We start from the raw sequence: 12,857 nt of genomic DNA, 5'->3' as shown, positions 1-12,857 counted from the left end.
TATTTCGCCCTCGGAAAATAACCTTGTTATTAATTAAAAAACTTTAAATGTTATTAATGCAAAAAAAATAAAGGATGATATATATTTATTAGTCATTACAAGTCATCTTTTTTTCAAAAACATTTCAAGCTCCGAAGTAATAATTAAAAAAAAAACAGCAGGGCAATCCGGAAAATAGGATTTTGAACTTCAGGTTTGGGGGGACTGACCCGACACTTCACTGTTGAAGTTTCCTCGGACACTCGTGACTCCCTGTTGTCACACGCCATCTTGTGGTAGACAATTTAAAATGCACCATCATTTGGACGAAGTGTTGTTGCCTAGAATCCAACGCCCAAATGCATTTATTCAGGTCAATGAGGATAACATAAATGCCCCTCTCAGATGCAACTCAGACGGCTCACTCGAATTGTGAACAGAATCAACTATTGATCGACACATTGTTATAGAACACAGGAGAGGACGACAGTCCAGAAATTAAATCCTCCTTCCGGTCCTGGGGTCACTTCTGAGGTCCTTGGATCTTCTGGAGCAGGTACTCCATCTGCAGGTTGAGGTTGGGCTGTCCTTTCTTGGTCTTTTTGCTCAAAACCTGAAACATCTCTTTCTTCTTGTCCTTGTATTTCTGGATGGCAGTCTCTTTCTTCTGCTTGTTCGTCAGAAACTCCTAGGAAGCACAGGACACAGACCGGTTAACACTAAATCTAAACCGATTTGGGGGGAAAGTGCTTTTGGGGTCGTTATGGACACAAAACAATCACCTCATTCTTCTTCTTTCTCTTTTCATTGGCCTCCTGAAACTCCTCTTGTGCGACCTGGTAGGAGGACTTCCTCGTCAGTTTCCTCTTCATGCGGTTGCTCATGGGAATAATGGGCAGCGGTTTGGCCGGTTCCGGAGAGTCCTCCCTGAATGAGGACAGAGTTGGAGATCATTGGGGGATTTGTTAGTGTCAGGATAAAAGGTAAGATCTCTTAAATCATGTTGACTGCTTTTTTCTACGTCCACATTGATATTGTGAATTAGAACTAAGGGCTGAAGGATCAAATAGATGGTGGTTTTAAAATGATGTTAAATTATGTTGGCCTTTGCTTATTATGTACCTGCTCTGAGATGCATTTTCCTCCCAATCTCTCTATGGGTCATGTTAGTATGTGGCTACATCTAGTTTCCCTTTCAGGGATTAACACCGTTTATTATATCATACCTATACACAAGCACAATTCTTGTGCGTCACACAATTGATCAAACATATGACCACATCATTCTCCAGAGGTTAGGTACATGTATGGAACCGGAGTCCTACTTTGGTTCCTCTGTGGCCGCTGGCGCTTCAGCCTTCAGCGCTGGAGCTTCAGCCTTCAGCGCCGGCGCTTCAGCCTTCAGCGCGGTGCCGTCTCCCTGGTCGGTAACAGCTCCGCCCCCAGCGGTGGATTCAGTGCCGGCTGCTTGTTGGGGGTCAGCCTCCTTCACAACAGGGCTGTCTGTGTCTTGCGTCTCTGACTGAACACTGATTCGGGCAAGAGATCGTTTGGATCTATTTGTAAGAGCTTCGTTTTTCAGCTTGGCGCTTTCGGCCTCGTACAGATGTCTGAGATGCTCTGGGTATTCCTCCTTGAGCTGGGATTTGGGTTGAAGCTTTTTCCTCCTCTCCTTCGTCAGAAGTTTGTTGTACTCATGTTGGACTTTTTGCTTAAGCCTAAAAGCAAACCCTTGACCTAAGTCACAAATGAGCACAAACATAGAACATTATTTCCAGTACCATTGAGAGATCATCAATAAGTCCGAAGATTGATGTGTATAAAAGGGCTTTGTAAAACAACGTACCTTCACTCAAGCTCCCCTCGAATGTCTTGGTGTCCGGGACCCATTTCCTCTTGTTGGGACCACCTCGGTTTGTGGGACCCCCTCTGTAAGTCGGACCACCTCGGTTAGAGGGACCCCCTCTGAAAGTGGGACCACCAGCTCCTCTGTTAGTGGGACCACCAGGTCCTCGGTTAGAGGGACCCCCTCTGTAAGTCGGACCACCAGCTCCTCTGTGACCACCAGGTCCTCGGTTAGAGGGACCCCCTCTGTAAGTCGGACCACCAGCTCCTCTGTAAGTGGGACCCCCTCTGAAAGTGGGACCACCAGCTCCTCTGTTAGTGGGACCACCTCTGTTATTGGGACCACCAGTTCCTCTGTTAGTGGGACCCCCTCTGTTCGTTGGACCACCTCTGTTGTTACCAGCTCTCCCCGCAAAGTTCCCACGATTCATCTTGTCTTGTCTCTAGCGCAGTGAAGTCATTCCAGATTTGATCGAATTGTGTTTACTATTTCCACGCTACACCAGCATGCATCTATTTTTCCGACGCAGGTTGATGACGTATGCAAACCTAGGCAGACATTAAAATCAACTTCAGACAACTAAACTGAATGTGGGCTCGTCCGCCTGGATCCATCGGTTCCTTTTTCAACTGCTCATGTCTGAAACTGCTTTGGGCTTGTGGCACACACCATTCGTGCGCTAATATCAAGTACTCTTCAAGTGCCCTCTTTGAAGAGTTTCAATGTCTTCTTTGAAGGATTCTCCCTCAGATATTCGGGCACGGATAGACGAAGTAAGGCGGTTTCTGTCAATAGCGCTGAGCATCGCTAACGCTCATACGGTGGAGTTCTACACTCACGATGTGTGGAGCAGGCTAATAGCTGTCACACCAGAAGAGGTCTTATCAGCCATCAGTTTTCAGGACGGCCACCAGAGGGCGCCAGAACGCAACACAGATGGTAAACCATAGCAGAGCCTACATGCATCCATGATCGACCTTGTGTTTGGTCAAAAATACTGTATGCTCGGTATTAATCACGATGATATTCCAAATGAGCCGAACTTATTTTGTGCATCATCCTTACAGAGACGCCTAAAACCACATTTGGGTTTTGCGAGAGAACCCATCGCCTGGTCGATATTCATACATTACTGGAGGCTGCCAAAGCGCTCTCTATCCCTGGCCTTGGAGTCTGTCTGTCCAGGAAGCAGCTGATGCAGTCTCTCAGAAAAGACTCCCACGTCTCCACACATGCAGAGCAAGGTAGGAACGTTTTTTCACACTGAGAATTGGATCTCATTTTATTGATCCCATATTTATACACTTATTAAAAAAAAATCCCACCATTGGCACAGTATGAAATGGACATCATTCAAAATAATGATCTGGTCTGTTTTTCCCAAAGCAGATGCAGAGATGGAGCCGAGCGAGTTCATGAACTCAAAGAAGTCCCACGAGGTGCAGTCCATGTCGGAGGTGGTGTCCTGCCTTGCCCAGGGGTGCAGAGTCAATCAGGTAGACACTTCTTAGTGGATCATACCATTTGAACTTCAGAACAAGGGACATTGGCTTATTATTATTATTATTATGGCAGCGTGTTCGCTCATCCCCACCGAAATGATACCATTAACATCTAGGGTACATATTTTATGTGAAGGTACAGGATAGTCTAAATAGTTAAGGTGAAAGGTTCTGGGTTTGATTCCCATTTTATATTTGTAGCTGTCTTTGAGTTAGTATTCTCATCCTTATCGGCTCATTAATCTAACAATCAAATAAATAAAAAAATTACAAAAAGTAATTTAGCACATGAGTTGTAAGAGGCGGTGAATTTAGTTTTGAATAAACAAAGAAGCATTATCAGATCCTACCCAGCGTCTTCCTGTCCGCAGTGTTCTTCTGTGGTTTTATCTCAACATCACCCTCACCCCCCCCCCCCCCCCCCCCCTCCTCTCTCCAGGTGATCGACGTGGGCTCAGGTAAGGGCTACCTGTGCTCCTTCCTGTCGCTGCGGTACGGCCTGCAGGTGTACGGCATCGACTCCTCCAGCTCCAACACCCACGGGGCCCACGAGAGGAACCGCAAGCTGAAGAGGTTCTCCAGGGCCTACCAGACCCACCTGAGGAGCCCTCCTCAGCCGGAGCTCCCAGGGTCAGCGGACGTGGCGGCGGCGGCGGCGGCGGCGGCGGCGGCGGCGGCCGATAAACCCGTGAGCGACGGGGGCCAATCGGAGGACGTTATCGGTACGGCCGCCGAGAGAGGAAGGTCGGCGGTGGATGGATGTGCGCCCGATGCGGTCAGAGAGGGAAACGCAGCGTGTCTGAGGGAGGAGGAAGAGGAAGACACAGCTCGTCTGAGGGCGGAGGAGGGGGATGAAGAGGGTAAAGAGGACGCGGCGGCTTCCCCTTCAGAGTCGGCCGCCTCATCCATAGACGTGGGTTCGATTCCCGACGCCGTGGAGGACGTGGAGCCGGCGGACCCCTTCCTGGGCGCGCTGCCCCTGGAGGCCACCGAGGCGGTCTCCGGCGGCGGGCCCCCCAGAGCGGCCCCCCCCGGGCTCAGCGTCGCGGAGCGCGAGAGGAGGAAGCAGGAGAACCTGGCGAGGAAGGCGTGCCGTGGTGCCGGGGGCGGGGCTGGGGGCGGGGCCGAGGGCGGGGCCCTCTACTCGCCGCTGACCTCCTACGTCACCGCGGAGACGGAGCTCAGGGACCTCATCGACGGGCTCCAGGTGGGCTTCCTCCCCCCCCCCCCCCCCCCCCTCCTCCCCCCCCCCACCCCCACCACAATCACGTAACATTAAACCCTGTCTCCAACATTCCGGAGCCAAGACCCCCCCCCCCCCCCCCAGACCTCCCCAGGGCGCTCTCTGGAATGGCTGGGAAAAGGGGATAATGTTGCCAAATGTGCAGGATGTCGTCCTCAATAAATGTAGCCCCTGATCTTTCCCTCCCCAATGCCCCCCCCTCCTCGCTCCGCCCCCCCCCTGCAGGATGCGGTGCTGGTGGGTCTGCACACGTGCGGCGACCTGGCCCCCAGCACCCTGAGGATGTTTGCGGCCAAGCGGGAGCTGGCGTCCGTGTGCAGCGTGGGCTGCTGCTACCACATGCTGACGGAGGAGTTCGGCCCCGCAGCGCCCCCACCAGGTGATCTGGCGGCACTGCAGGCCGCGCCCCCACCAGGTGATCTGACGGCACTGCAGGCCGCGCCCCCACCAGGTGATCTGACGGCACTGCAGGCCACGCCCCCACCAGGTGATCTGACGGCACTGCAGGCCACGCCCCCACAGGTGATCTGACGGCACTGCAGGCCGCGCCCCCACCAGGTGAACTACTGCACTGCAGGCCACGCCCCCACCAGGTGATCTGACGGCACTGCAGGCCACACGGCCACTCCACACCATGGAGTTGCAAACTGGTTTAGTCGTTACCATGGAGTTGCAGACTGGTTTAGTCGTTACCATGTAGTTACAGACTGGTTTAGTCGTTACCATGGAGTGACAGACTGGTTTAGTCGTTACCATGGAGTGACAGACTGGTTTAGTCGTTACCATGGAGTGACAGACTGGTTTAGTCGTTACCGTGGAGTGACAGACTGGTTTAGTCGTTACCGTGGAGTGACAGACTGGTTTAGTCGTTACCGTGGAGTGACAGACTGGTTTAGTCGTTACCATGGAGTTGCAGACTGGTTTAGTCGTTACCATGGAGTTACAGACTGGTTTAGTCGTTACCATGGAGTGACGGACTGGTTTAGTCGTTACCATGGAGTGACAGACTGGTTTAGTCGTTACCATGGAGTGACAGACTGGTTTAGTCGTTACCATGGAGTGACAGACTGGTTTAGTCGTTACCGTGGAGTGACAGACTGGTTTAGTCGTTACCGTGGAGTGACAGACTGGTTTAGTCGTTACCGTGGAGTGACAGACTGGTTTAGTCGTTACCGTGGAGTGACAGACTGGTTTAGTCGTTACCGTGGAGTTGCAGACTGGTTTAGTCGTTACCATGGAGTTACAGACTGGTTTAGTCGTTACCATGGAGTGACAGACTGGTTTAGTCGTTACCATGGAGTGACAGACTGGTTTAGTCGTTACCATGGAGTTGCAGACTGGTTTAGTCGTTACCATGGAGTTACAGACTGGTTTAGTCGTTACCATGGAGTGACAGACTGGTTTAGTCGTTACCATGGAGTGACAGACTGGTTTATTCGTTACCATGGAGTGACAGACTGGTTTAGTCGTTACCATGGAGTGACAGACTGGTTTAGTCGTTACCGTGGAGTGACAGACTGTTTAGTCGTTACCGTGGAGTTACAGACTGGTTTAGTCGTTACCATGGAGTGACAGACTGGTTTAGTCGTTACCATGGAGTGACAGACTGGTTTAGTCGTTACCATGGAGTTACAGACTGGTTTAGTCGTTACCATGGAGTGACAGACTGGTTTAGTCGTTACCATGGAGTTACAGACTGTTTAGTCGTTACCACGGAGTGACAGACTGGTTTAGTCGTTACCATGGAGTGACAGACTGGTTTTGTCGTTACCATGGAGTTACAGACTGGTTTAGTCGTTACCATGGAGTGACAGACTGGTTTAGTCGTTACCATGGAGTGACAGACTGGTTTAGTCGTTACCATGGAGTTACAGACTGGTTTATTCGTTACTCTCTGATATTCCATCCCCACCGACCCGCGCTGGATACTTTCTCTTAGACATGGGCGATTAATCCATTTTAATCGTAATTCTAATTTATGGTCAATAATCGATAAAAAAAAAAAACGATTATTGGTAAGAAATATATAATAATTGAAAAAATGTATGTTGGCATTTGAGTAAAATGCCAACATGGCAGCGTGCTCTTTGATTTTGCCTAAAGTCTGTGGCAACCAAATTTGCTTTTGTTAATCATTGTTAATCTTCAAATAAAATCCAAATTTAAAAGATATATATATATATATATATATATATATATATATATTTGTCTTTGATAGAAAAAAATAATCGATTATAAACCAAAAATCGCGTTTGGTTTGAAAAAAGATTTAATTGAATCTAGAGATCTTATGTTCCGGCCAAAGGGCCCATCCCTACTCCCTCATATCGCCCTCCTTCAGTCCGCCCGGGTCCCTCTGAGCGTTCTGAGGTCTGCGCCGTGCGGAACGGCGACCGCGGTGCTTTCACAAGCCGCCGACGCGCACAGCACGCTCTCCCTCTCTTATTATTATGGGATGCCTAATGACCAGGGCACTAAAGAGCCCGGCTCGGCGTGTCTTTATGAGGACCTCAGCTGGTCTCCCCCCCCCCCGCCCTGTTAACACGGGGACCTCTGAACCCCGGGTTCCACCGGGGGTTGGAGCCGAGAGGCCGTGACGACACGACGCTGATGGGAAACACACTTGTAGCGCTTTCCTCCACCTCCAGGCCCCCCCCCCCCCCCCGGGCTCATCTACCGCTCCACCCCCCCTCTCCCGCTCTCTGTCGTTGAGAACGAACGCAACGTTGTTTGTTTTCTCTCTCTCTCTCTCTCTCTCTCTCTGTCTCTCTCTCTCTCTCTCCTCTCTCTCTCTCTCTCTCTCTCTCTCTCTCTCTCTCTCTCTCTCTCTCTCTCTCTCTCTCTCTCTCGCCCGCGTTGGCTGTGAAACCGAGCTGCAAACGAGGCACTTCTCAGTTCATTTGCTCAATGTGGACGGAAAAGGTGTTAATAGTTTAAGATTAAATTAAGCATGTGAGTACTACTTTATTAACCAAAGTACTGGACATTTTCAGATACATCCCGCCCTTTCAAGTCAGTATTGACTTATTTTATCCAGGAATCCTCTTTTATGGAAGTCCCAGTAAATGCTTGGTGATCTTAGCACCCCCCTCCCCCCCCCCTCCATCACCACCCCTCCAGGCTTCTCCATCGCCCCCCCCCCTCCCAGTCCTGAAATAAATATTTGGACCTCCGCATGCGTCCGCTCGCACGCCACGCTATCGGAAATGTTTGTGTTGTGTGGAGAGGCAGGGGCAGAGGGGTGGGGGCAGGGGGGTGGGGGCAGGGGGGTGCTGTCACACACAAACGCACACACACAGCAAGAGCCCCTACCCCCCCACTGCTAGCTTGTGTAAACATCTCCTGCCGTGTGTGTGTGTGTGTGTGTGTGTGTGTGTGTGTGTGTGTGTGTGGTGTGTGTGTGTGTGTGTGTGTGTTTGCGGGAGACATGTTTTTAAGGGCAGCGGAAAAGCGTGTCCAGTCGCACGGACCGGACCATGTGTCAAGCAGAACAGGGGAGAGAGACCCCAGTGAATGTCTAGTGTTTTTGCGTCGGTAATACCTTGTTTCCTCTCCTGGCTTCCTGGGACTTGACCTCCCTCACTGACCCTGCTGACGGCAGCGACGACATGAAAGGGGAATGCAGGGCTTGTCAACCTCGCTGTGTGTGTGTGTGTGTGTGTGTGTGTGTGTGTGTGTGTGTGTGTGTGTGTGTGTGTGTGTGTGTGTGTGTGTGTGTGTGTGTTCTAGGTTCCGGTTAAAAGTTACGCTGATATTCCTCAATAGCATAATATTACTGTCCTGTCAATCTCAGATGTAAGTTAACATAGCTAACATTTGTGTGTGTGTGTGTGTGTGTGTGTGTGTGTGTGTGTGTGTGTGTGTGTGTGTGTGTGTGTGTGTGTGTGTGTGTGTGTGTGTGTGTGTGTGTGTCAGATGGCGGTGTGTTTGGCTTCCCCATGAGCGCTTACCTCCGGAGCAGTCGTGGTTCTGTGGCCGGAACGCCCGGATGTCTGCCTGCCTGGTGAGTCAGCTGACCTGACGTCAGTCAACACCTTTAAATCCGTCTGAAAGCATGGTCATCTAGATTGACATGACTTGACTTAAAATCTCTCTCTCTCTCTCTCTCTCTCTCTCTCTCTCTCTCTCTCTCTCTCTCTCTCTCTCTCTCCTCTCTCTCTCTCTCTCTCTCTCTCTCTCTCTCTCTCTCTCTCTCTCTCTCTCTCTCTCTCTCTCTCTCTCTCTCTCTACAGGCTTTGAGAGAGTGACAGTTGGCAAAGGGGTAAATCAGCTCTCACACATCTCTTGTTCATTCACATCAAAACTGACCTAGCAAATGATTAATGTTCTCACCGATAAGACCATCCACCCATGTGGAAAGGAAATGACCGAATCCTCCACATCCATCCTCGTTGTCTAATTCCCCTTTGACGTAAGAACCCTTTCTGCCCCACTATGGTCTGCTCGGTCCTGACGGCCTGCAGTCTGTTTGTTCTGCAGCCACGGCCAGCGGCGGTAAACGATACCGTGGGCCATTAAAAGGAATGTTTATAAATATTAATGCAATCACAGCGAGACTGATTACATGCTGGAACACGGCGACTGAATAACAATAATAATGATGATGAGAAAACTAACTTGTTTGGATTGTTCGCGAGTCTTTTTACACCCAGCTTGGAAAATTGGCACCCGCAACTTTTCTTTATTCGGCTCAATATGGAATCAGGACGTAACCATTTCTAATGTTTTTTTGTATTGCTTTTGGGACTTTCCTTCTCTTACTTTCTAAAGTCTGATCTTTTTGTACATGGCCTTTTCTCCCTCCAGATTCAAATGGAGTCTCTGTTCTTCCGGCTGTACTGCATGTGATTCTGAGGGACCACTACGACTCGTTTAAGAGGTACATCAGCTCTAAGGCGAACCGTCACACCCCCTAAGGGTACTGCTTAGAGGGTACCTACTTCAAATCTGTTTCCACAATAAACAAATCCAAAGGTTGGACCATTAATTGTCCGAGATTTGTGTTTCTCTAATTTTTGCGATTCTGAAAAATACGCCAAACATCGGAAACCGAGTTGATATTGCTGACCACTATATTCTGTCACATGATTCACTATGAGTTGTAATGATTATTTTGGACGTTATTTTCAATTTCACAGAAAAAAACAATTCCCATGACGATTGGACATTTATACCAAACCAAAGAAATGCCTGATCAATAAACTGCAGCTACTGCAATCTGTGTATTGCTCTTGGCCGTATTGAGATTTCAATAATATTTAGATTAATTCTTCAGCCTAGGGTTGAAAAGTTTGTGAAAGGTTGTCAAATGAATTGAATAATGATGGGAATGTGTTACTAATTTGCTGCCGAGTCGATGAGTCTGATGATGAAGCATAAATTATTCGGTTCCTGAGGTTTTCATTTACATTATTCTATTGTGTGTGTGTGTGTGTGTGTGTGTGTGTGTGTGTGTGTGTGTGTGTGTGTGTGTGTGTGTGTGTGTGCACCTGCCTCTCCCTCTCCAGTGAGAGACGGGTGGGCAACGTCTACTCCAAGTCCAAGTCTTCGTGGACTACGTCCGTAAAGCTCTGGGCCGGCTGGAACTGGACATTCCAAGGTCAGGAGACCACCCTGGTCCATTCTCTCTCTCTCTCTCTCTCTCTCTCTCTCTCTCTCTCTCTCTCTCTCTCTCTCTCTCTCTCTCTCTCTCTCTCTCTCTCTCTCTCTCTCTCTCTCTCTCTCTCTCTCTCTCTCTCTCTCTCTCCCTAAAGCAGTTCCAACCCTGTTTCGGTGGGGTTTTGTACTGTAATGCAGCGTATAGTTTATTCTGTTCACTGCTGTACTTTGGCTGGTCTAATTTCTCATCTGGATTAATAAAGTACATGTTATCTTATCGTGAATACCCTAAATAAATGACACATATATCAAGTTAGCTATTCATCGCTTGACTCATTGTCAAACATCTGAGCATGAAATCCTAAAGCTTTCTTGGGAAAGTACAGCAACAACAAAACAAGTATTTTTGTCCTCGTCTGCAGCTTTCTGACGCGTCATCCAGGACTACCACGAGGCCTACGCTCCCCGACGGCCGAGATGAGGGCCTTCAACATGGTGAGACACTCAGGACGCCAACACCCAGGGGGCCCTCCCGGCTTTATCTGAACAACACCCCCCCACGTCCCTCCTCTCTTCATTACACCAGGCTTACATTGTGTTCTCTTTTAACAAAGCCTTACTTAAAAGGGTTTAGATTCCTGCTAGCATCACAATGACCTGCTAAGCCCGCTCCTCTCCTACCTGTTGTCTACCTGTTGTCACTCCTTCTGTAAACGAGATGTTGATCCAGCTCCTTGTAGGAGATGGTTGCAGTCTTCAGGGTGGGAGTGCAGGAAGACGATCACACTGGGGACAAAACAAGCAGTTTCTGGTTTCAGCGGCAAAGCCGCTAATTGTGGTGTCAAGTCGACCGACATCACACTTCCACAGGTCTGAAATCATTGAACATAATGCAACATATTCACTGTGTGTGTGTGTGTGTGTGTGTGTGTGTGTGTGTGTGTGTGTGTGTGTGTGTGTGTGTGTGTGTGTGTGTGTGTGTGTGTGTGTGTGTGTGTGTGTGTGTGTGTGTGCAGCTCAAGGTGATACTCGCCCCTTCTATCGAAGGAGTGGTTCTGCTCGATCGCCTCTGTTTCCTCAAAGAACAGGTACAGTAATCATGTTCCCCCTTCCCAGTGTCTCCGCTGCACTCTGCGTCGTTGGCTACAGCACACAGTTGATCTGTCTTTCAGGGGACAGCCCGTCAACGGGGAGGGTTAGGGGGTGTTGTACAACCTAGCGAAAAGTAAATCAAATCATACACCATGGCAATGATGTTTGCATCACTATAAAATAGAAAATGCAAAAATGTGATAAATGAATACATGGAATATAAAAAATCAGTAGACAATAAGTATGCATTATCAGTATGGATCCATTGCCAACACGGCACCCAATGTCTGTCTTGGTTCAAAGGTACTTCTGCCCTAACATGTCCTCATTAGTCTATTGGCCGGGACGGAGACAGGGACCTGGCTCCTCACTGACCCGCGTGTAGCGATCTGATCCTGGGTGATTCCACTGTGCAGTGTAGACTGGGGGGGGGGGGGGGGGCGCATGTGTTTCCTTCAGTGAACATTTGAGCCTGAAATCAGAGCAGGACTTTGGAGAGAGCATTTCCACCGTCGAGAATACAGGCGACGGCGTAATTAACCTTGCTGGTAATTCAACATTTCGGCGCTCGTCCGAGCCAAGAGAACAAAAAAAGAGAAGGGGACACGGTGATCTGGCTTTCTGGGGTTCACACACACAGCAGTGATATATGGGGCCGCGCCAAATGCTTTGAGCTTTGCCTTTGAATCACTGATTGCGTATGTGAAGCAATTAAACTCACTCTGTCATCTGGTGTATGTTAGCAGGCTCTACCTGCAGTGTCCCTGATGTTGACGGCATGGGGACAGGAGAACACACAAAGACACAGCTCTTTGTTACAGTCTGGCTCATGGTCGGAATAACAACAAAAATGGGAAAAAATTATTGATTTATGTGAGGCCAAATGGTTGATAAACAAAATGTAGCCCTTTGGTGTGGAGGTCAAAGAAGCTTTATATAATGGTGTTGATGGCGGTTGGGGTTTGGTGTGCTCAAAGAAACAAAATATGTGTAGCGTAGCCCTGTGGCTAATTATGGCAGAGGGAGAGAGAGAGAGAGAGAGAGAGAGAGAGAGAGATTGCAGTTAGACACCTCGTTACTGACGCAGATTCAGATCAAGTCTAAATAAGTCAATGAGCCACCGACGGCAGACCGGCAAAACATAAAGAGAACGTCGATCCAGGGGAAAGGGTTATTGGTTAGCCTACTCCTATTCAGAGCTAGTCCGCATGCACCTGATACAATTACTGAACACATGTGGCACAGCCACAAAGTGTACGAAATGGTCCCAGGGGCTTTATAACATATATCTTTTGTGTGTGTGTGTGTGTGTGTGTGTGTGTGTGTGTGTGTGTGTGTGTGTGTGTGTGTGTGTGTGTGTGTGTGTGTGTGTGTGTGTGTGTGTGTGTGTGTGTGTGTGTGTGTGCATGCGTTCGTGCACCACAGGAGGATATTGCGTTCTCCGCCCTGGTGCAGCTCTTTGATCCCTTCTGTCCCCAAGATGTTACGCCGTTGTTGGGGTGAAAGCGGCTGGAATAGTCGATTAGTCACGAAGATCCAGTTACACTCTCATCCAGCCATATCGCTTTACTTTTTATATTGTCCCTTTTTTCATTTT

At 49.1% G+C, this 12,857-nt stretch overlaps 2 protein-coding genes and 2 long non-coding RNA genes across 10 annotated transcripts; 3 read left to right on the top strand and 1 right to left on the bottom strand.

Moving 5' to 3' along the window:
* Nucleotides 1–68: 68 nt before the first annotated feature.
* Nucleotides 69–2,342, bottom strand: ccdc59 (coiled-coil domain containing 59). Of its 3 annotated transcripts, XM_060038869.1 has the most exons (6): nt 2,213–2,342; nt 2,108–2,152; nt 1,826–2,029; nt 1,305–1,716; nt 762–906; nt 69–667 (listed from the first exon to the last, which is right to left on the bottom strand). In XM_060038869.1, the coding sequence occupies exons 1-6, from the start codon at nt 2,253–2,255 to the stop codon at nt 503–505; spliced, it is 1,014 nt and encodes a 337-aa protein (XP_059894852.1). In that variant the 5' UTR covers nt 2,256–2,342; the 3' UTR covers nt 69–502. The 3 variants fall into 3 exon arrangements, with proteins under 3 accessions (XP_059894852.1, XP_059894853.1, XP_059894851.1); XM_060038870.1 differs by having other exon boundaries at nt 1,826–1,987; nt 2,132–2,258; XM_060038868.1 differs by having other exon boundaries at nt 2,108–2,255.
* Nucleotides 2,343–2,421: 79 nt separating this feature from the next.
* Nucleotides 2,422–8,703, top strand: mettl25 (methyltransferase like 25). Of its 5 annotated transcripts, none has more exons than XM_060038860.1 (7): nt 2,422–2,764; nt 2,893–3,069; nt 3,212–3,321; nt 3,767–4,534; nt 4,796–5,021; nt 5,093–5,128; nt 8,486–8,703. In XM_060038860.1, the coding sequence occupies exons 1-7, from the start codon at nt 2,548–2,550 to the stop codon at nt 8,575–8,577; spliced, it is 1,626 nt and encodes a 541-aa protein (XP_059894843.1). In that variant the 5' UTR covers nt 2,422–2,547; the 3' UTR covers nt 8,578–8,703. The 5 variants fall into 5 exon arrangements, with proteins under 5 accessions (XP_059894843.1, XP_059894845.1, XP_059894846.1 ...); XM_060038862.1 differs by having other exon boundaries at nt 3,215–3,321; nt 8,486–8,701; XM_060038863.1 differs by lacking the exon at nt 5,093–5,128 and having other exon boundaries at nt 8,486–8,702.
* Nucleotides 8,704–8,804: 101 nt separating this feature from the next.
* Nucleotides 8,805–10,189, top strand: LOC132447878 (uncharacterized). The gene is made up of 3 exons (XR_009523249.1): nt 8,805–8,831; nt 9,377–9,449; nt 10,078–10,189. It is a non-coding gene; the product is annotated as an uncharacterized LOC132447878 (long non-coding RNA).
* Nucleotides 10,190–10,580: 391 nt separating this feature from the next.
* On the top strand, nt 10,581–12,851 carry LOC132447877 (uncharacterized). The gene is made up of 3 exons (XR_009523248.1): nt 10,581–10,663; nt 11,185–11,256; nt 12,686–12,851. It is a non-coding gene; the product is annotated as an uncharacterized LOC132447877 (long non-coding RNA).
* The last annotated feature ends 6 nt before the right edge of the window (nt 12,852–12,857 follow it).

This window comes from Gadus macrocephalus, chromosome 19 (genome assembly GCF_031168955.1).
Source record: "Gadus macrocephalus chromosome 19, ASM3116895v1".
Lineage (NCBI taxonomy): Eukaryota > Metazoa > Chordata > Actinopteri > Gadiformes > Gadidae > Gadus > Gadus macrocephalus.
This window is presented reverse-complemented; position numbering and strand designations above follow the sequence as displayed.